The 6,436-nt window shown below is 34.2% G+C and overlaps 1 protein-coding gene across 1 annotated transcript in view; it reads left to right on the forward strand.

Moving 5' to 3' along the window:
- LOC106466773 (DDB1- and CUL4-associated factor 15-like) overlaps positions 1–6,436 on the forward strand; it is a 56,851-nt gene that overhangs the window by 17,433 nt on the left and 32,982 nt on the right. The window contains exon 5 of the mRNA XM_013927073.2: positions 721–827. Within this exon, the coding sequence (XP_013782527.2) occupies positions 721–827 (107 nt within the window). The remainder of the gene's footprint in view (positions 1–720; positions 828–6,436) is intronic.

A 6,436-nucleotide genomic window follows, 5' to 3' on the forward strand; every position in this document is an offset into this window, starting at 1 on the left:
TAGGACGATCCAATACAGTAATATTTCATTCAGTATAGTTCCTGTCAAAGATACAAAACTTTTTAGGAAGATCCAATACAATAATATTTACATTACAGCATAGTTTCTGTCGAAGATACAAAACTTTTAGGAAGATCCAATACAATAATATTTCATTCAGCATAGTTTCTGTCAAAGATACAAAACTTTTAGGAAGATCCAATACAATAATATTTCATTCAGCATAGTTTCTGTTGAAGATACAAAACTTTTATGAAGATCCAATACAATAATATTTCATTCAATATAGTTCCTGTCAAAGATACAAAACTTCTAGGAAGATTGAATACAATAATATTTCATTCAGTATAGTTTATGTCAAAGATGCAACACTTCTAGGTACAAAAATTGAGGTATGTTACTTGATATACTTAAATTTAATTGATGTTTTCTATAACTATTGTTATAAAAGTTCTGTTTCAGGATTAAGTCCAGTCAAAAGAATAATGTTGGCTAAGAAGGTATCATTTAATTGTTTAAGTTTGAGAAGTCAAACTAGAAGAAATAATTTCTAACATATTAATGTTTTATAAGTTTTAGAATATAAATATTTACAAGTAATCATTCTTAAGATATTAAGTTTTAAACTTCAAATGTACAACTATGCAGAAGAAATAACTTTTAATATAATATAGTTTATAAGTCTTAGAAGAATTTTTGAACATATTACTATATTTTTAGGTCTCAGAGGTTCGTTTATTTGGAGAAACTGAGATTATGCAGGATTTGAAGATTGCTATTTGTCAGTGGCCTACTGATGACACAAAAATTTTAGTTTATGGTTGTTGGTAAGTTAAATTATGAAGGCAAGAAAATCATAAGATAAAAAATATTTTTTTCATTAAGATATAAAGCATGTGATTGCTAATAATATAATCATGGATATAGTTTAGACTACTCTTAATGAAAAGTGACATATTAAACTTATTTTAACTCTCCAAATAGAGGTAATTCATTCTGATTGACCTTGTAACCACCATATAACCATGAAACTATACATAATACAATTTAATTGTAGTAAGTGTATATTCACAAAATTTGGCAAGCTTTGAATAAACGTTACAAGTCTGTTGTACACAGAAAATCAAATGTTTTTCATAAATTATTTTTACTAAAGATTTGTCTCTGAACTTATAATATCTTTACTGTGTTTGTCTGAGGGCCAGGTAATTTTTGTGTTAATAATTTTTATATTTCTTTTCATTTTACAGTTTTCACTTTTTATTTGTATAACCTCTAGAACCTCTTAAATGAAAATCAAAAATTATTTTCAGTAAAACTGAATTTTATTTATTTTCTCTACCCAAATACTAACTGTAGTGAAATCTGTCATGTATGGTAAAGTAAAAGTTAAAAAATATGAAATAAATCTAAATTACCATTTTTCCTTTCTGCGGTGATTGCATGTTTTAACATACGATAGCACACTACTTAAAACTAATAGACATTCCAGATCTGGTTTCATTTCCTTTTATTGTTTTACAGCTGTTCTTAGACTAACTTAGAACATGCATTCACTTGGCATCAGGTGTTAACTAATCCTACATTTCAAACCTATGTTAGAAAGGTTTTAATTCGCTCGTCATTAGGACCTAATGGGGTTATCTAAACCTGTATATCAAACCTATGTTAGAGAGGTTTTAATTCACTTGTCATTGGGACCTAATAATGTTAACTAATCCTATATATCAAACCTGTCTTAGAGAAGTTTTAATTTGCTTGTGATATAGTTCTAGCTTTTTGTCATTCTAGTTCCTACTTCCTTTAAAAATTGGGTTTCAAGGTGGCTGTTCATTATGGGAACATATGTATGTCTGGTCTGTCTTAATCTCCACAGATAAGAATAACAATAGTTTATTTGGATTCTCTATTACTATAAAAAACTGTATAATATCCTTTAATATGTTCTTATTGTAACATCTGTCAAAGTGTCAGTGTTATAGGGGCTGAATTCTGTGACTTGTTGGCAATAAATTTCAACAATAAATGGACAACACATAGTCCCCTTGTTTTGAAATAATGTATTCAAAACAAGTCAAACGTATGTACAAAAAAAGTTTGTTACACTATTGGTTATCACAGTTCTATTCAGAGCTTTAAATAATTGTCTACCTTTAATCAGAGTCCACACAGGCAGATTCAGTTACTTTAGAAGACCCTTTGACATGAAAAAATATTCTCCTGTATCTCTGTTATTACAATACAAGCTGTGTAACTCGCTTTAGAAATCGCCCGTCATGGCTAGACTGATACACAGTCTAACTTTGCTTTACTTTCAATGAGTTACTTACTTAAATTGGTCACCTATATATATAGGCTGAACTGAGGCCTAGAACATTTTAAAAACTACAATATGTTATAATGTAACAATACTCAATGAAACAACGAGAAAAACTTAGAAGGTTCAAGTAATGTGATGTCAATTCACAATAATTGAACTACACAACAAATAATTTGTAAACAGTTATATAATTAAACTTGCTATAACTGTTGCTTTTAAAATAATTAACTTTTAACACACTTGTCATGAAAACTAAATAATAACTCTTAAACTGAACAGTCTTGCATACCCAACAATAAGCTCCTCTTCAAGAAAAATATTTACAATATTTTTTTCTCTATATATATAAAGACTGTTTTTAGTTCATACACAAAGTCTCCTCATATAGCTAGCACCAACATTTGCAGTTCTCTTGTTGGTCTTTCATCAGATAGGGCATCTGGTAGGGCTTCACCTTGACTGGATCCATGGTCGGGGTCTCAATCTTGTGTTGTGCAAGGTCTGTCTTGTCTGGTCTATCTGTGAAGACATCTGTGCATTAGCACAGTCACTCCTGTAGGTCCTTCTTATGCTTGTCAGTCTGTTCTTTACTTATGTTGATGTCCTCATACGTCTCATCTCCACCCAGTGGTCTTAGGTCTAGTAGGTCTTCATTCTCTATGACGGTCACTTTCTCCTGATTCTGTGTCTATGACAGCTACACCTGCCATGTCCATCTGTGACTCAATAGCTGCACCCATTAGATCTTCTTCCCTCTTGAAGTTCCTCTTCAACAGATTAGCATGGTAGATCTTGGTCTTCTTGTCCACTTTCACTTTATAGTCCATTCTATTGACTACTTCTTGTCGATCAAAAGGTCTTTTCCACTGCAGGGTGAGTTTGTTGTTGTCTGTAGGTAGCAGAATCAAGACCTTCTGTCTAACCTTGAAACGTCGATCCATGGCCTTCTTGTCATAGAAGTGCTTCTGACTGCCTTTGATGTGCTGGGCTTTCCCTGGAGAACTGCTTTTATATATTTGGTACAGAGCTCCTTTCTGATCCTCTATTTTGTAAGTCTCCTTTCCTCTCTATCTTATGCTCAACTTTCTCTTGGGCACTGTCCCAAAGTTTCTTCAGTGAAGGGCCTTTCTTCTGTCCTTCTTTCAGTTCTTGTAGACCTACAATCAGGATGTCACCATTTGATACTTGCAGGAGCTTGATGTTTTGCATGCTTTTCTTTTCTTGAGCTCTTGTGGTGACTACAGATGCCTCATCAGTCTCCTTTCTCTCTGGTTCCTCCAAACTTCTACTGCTTGTTATATTGCCAACCTCCAAGGTGTAGATGGGTGCCTTCATGCACGTGGCCTCAAGATCTCCCATGTAATATAGTGTCCACCTTTATTCTTGTTATGGGAAACATTGTGACTTTCACTTTCTTGTTCCCAACATAGCCTTCACCTACTGGCATTTTATTATTTGTTGGCACCTCTTGACATATGTCACTTGCTCCAATCACCAATGGCACTGTTGACCTGTTTGCTAACTTGAGCTGACTCTCATTCGTGCACTGTTTATTCTTGGAAATAGCACTTCCTTCTTGTGAATCTGATGAGTTGTCTCTATTCTGTTTCTTCTGGCAGAATGGCTAGGTGGTTAGGGTGCTTGACTTGCAATCTGAAGGTTGTGGGTTCAAAACCCCACCCTTTCAGCCGTGGGGGCATTATTATGTGATGGTCAATCCCATTATTCATTGGTAAAAGAGTAGCCCAAGAGTTGGAGGTAGGTGGTGATGGCTAGCAGCCTTCCCTCTGGTCTTTCACTGCTAAATTAGGGATGGCTAGCACAGATAGCCCTTGTGTAGATTTGTGTGAAATTCAAAACAATCCACTCCAATTATTCTGGCAGCAGCATCCATGGTGATAGTCACTCTTTTCTTGTTTCTTGCCAGCACCATCTTCGTAGGTAGCTCCAGCTGCCTTATGTTGAAATTTCTGCTGCTGCTTGTTGGTGACAGACTTTTGTCTGTTAACCTTCTGACACCTTTGGTTGACTCCTGCTTCTGGCACCCACCACTGGTTTCGACCTTAATTGGTTATTCTTAGTCTTGTCAGTTATAGTCCCTCCGTGGTCTTCCATATACTGCTCTGCCAGCTTAATTATCTCATCCGCGTCTTTTGGTGCTCTCTCCTTTAGGAACAATGACGTGTCAGTGGGCACATGATCATGAATTTTTCACATATTAGTAGATCTGCCAGTCCCTCAAAACCGTTTTCACATTTAGCCATGTCAGTCCACATTGTGAAGTATCACTGTAGATGTGCCACAAACTGAAATACAGTTTCTCCAGTGTCAGGTTTGACTTCTCTAAACTTTCAGCAAAAACCTTCCATGGTAAGTTCAAAATATTTCAGCAAAGCCACTTTTAATTTTTCATAGTCCATGATATCTTTTGACCTCATGCCTGCATACACTTGTAGACCTTTTCCTGTGAGAATTGGGCTGAAACATACTGCCCAGTCACTTTTATCCCAGTTCTGACTTTTGGTGAATCTTTCATATCTGTCCAGGGAAGCATCCATGACATCTTTATGTTTATGAAATTTAGGCAGCTTGGGTGGGCTAGTCCTGACCCCATTGTCATTCTTGGGTCTTTCATCTTTCTGTTGGGTGAACTTGGAGATCTCAAATTGTACTCTTATTCTTTCTGTTTCCAGTCTTTATTCTTCTTTCTCAATTTGTGCTTTTATACCTTATGTCTCTATTTCCTTTTCATCTTTCTCAGTTTGTACACTTATTCTCTCTCTGTCTATTTCCAGTATCTTCTTTTCCTTCAGTCTTTCTTCCTCTCTTCTCTGTATCTTCTCCTCTCTCTAGTTCTTGTTGTTTTTCTTTAACAAACTGTAGTGGATCATTATCTTTTAGTTCTCTATCTATTTATCAAAATCAGTTGACATAGTTATATAGTGTGATTGTAATCTGTATACTATTTTCATTACCACTACAGCTGTGCATATATATAGACTACTTCTGCTGTCGTTCATATTTTCTTCTACCACCATTTACCACAATATAATTATTGCTGGCTCGCCAATGTCAGGTTGTATAGGGGCCTGAATTCTATATGGTAGGTTTCTGGGACTTGTTGGTAATAGATTTCAACAATAAACAGAAAGCACACAATTCACTTGTTTTAAAATAATATAACCAAAACAAGTCAAACATATGTACAAAATACGTGTTACTCTATTGGTTATCACAGTTGTATCCAGAGCTTTAAATAATTGTTTCTTTTTCATCAAAGTCCAAACAGCTGGGTTCAATTACTTTAGAACACCTTTTGACAACATAAATTATTCTCTTCTACTCTGTTGTTATAAAACAAGGCTGTGACACTCACTTTAAAATCACTCACGGATAAACTGATACAACATCTGACTTCACTTTTATGAAGTTACTTACTTAGTCGGCTCTATATATATGGCCCAACTGAGACCTAGAACTTTCTTCAGACTATGCAACATTATGATGTTACAATACTCAAGGAAACAATGAGAAAAACTTAGAAGGTTCAAGTAATGTCATGTCAATTCAGAACAACTGAACTACGTAACAAATAATTTGTAAACAGTTACATAAGTAAACTTGCCATAACTTTTTTTAAATAATGAACTTTTAACGCTCTTGTTATGAAAACTAAATAATCATTAAATATTAAATTACTAAATAAACTAAATAATAACTTTTAAGCTGAACAGTCTTGTATATCCAACACAAAGTGTTGGAAACTTTTATTTTAGTGTGTCTCACCTGTATGTGACAGAAAAAAAGGACAGAATAAAGTGTGTGCTCGTGTGTGGAGTGAAGATATAATGTTATTGTGCTGCAGAATTTTTAACCATGCTATGATTATGTAAAATGTAAATGGCTCAACAATAAAATATCTGTCTTATTTTTCTAACATAGTAGTAACTTCATTGGCATTAATAGAACTCTCTCTCTCACACACACACACACACAAATTCTGTGTTGCTTTTTATCAAGCATTAAATGTATTCAGTCGTTTTTATCATGCATTACATGAATTTAGCCTGTGTTTTTATCATGCATTACATGAATTTAGCCTGTGTTTTTATCATA

The sequence above is a fragment of the Limulus polyphemus genome, unplaced genomic scaffold, assembly GCF_000517525.1.
Source record: "Limulus polyphemus unplaced genomic scaffold, Limulus_polyphemus-2.1.2 Scaffold2378, whole genome shotgun sequence".
Taxonomy (NCBI): Eukaryota; Metazoa; Arthropoda; class Merostomata; order Xiphosura; family Limulidae; genus Limulus; species Limulus polyphemus.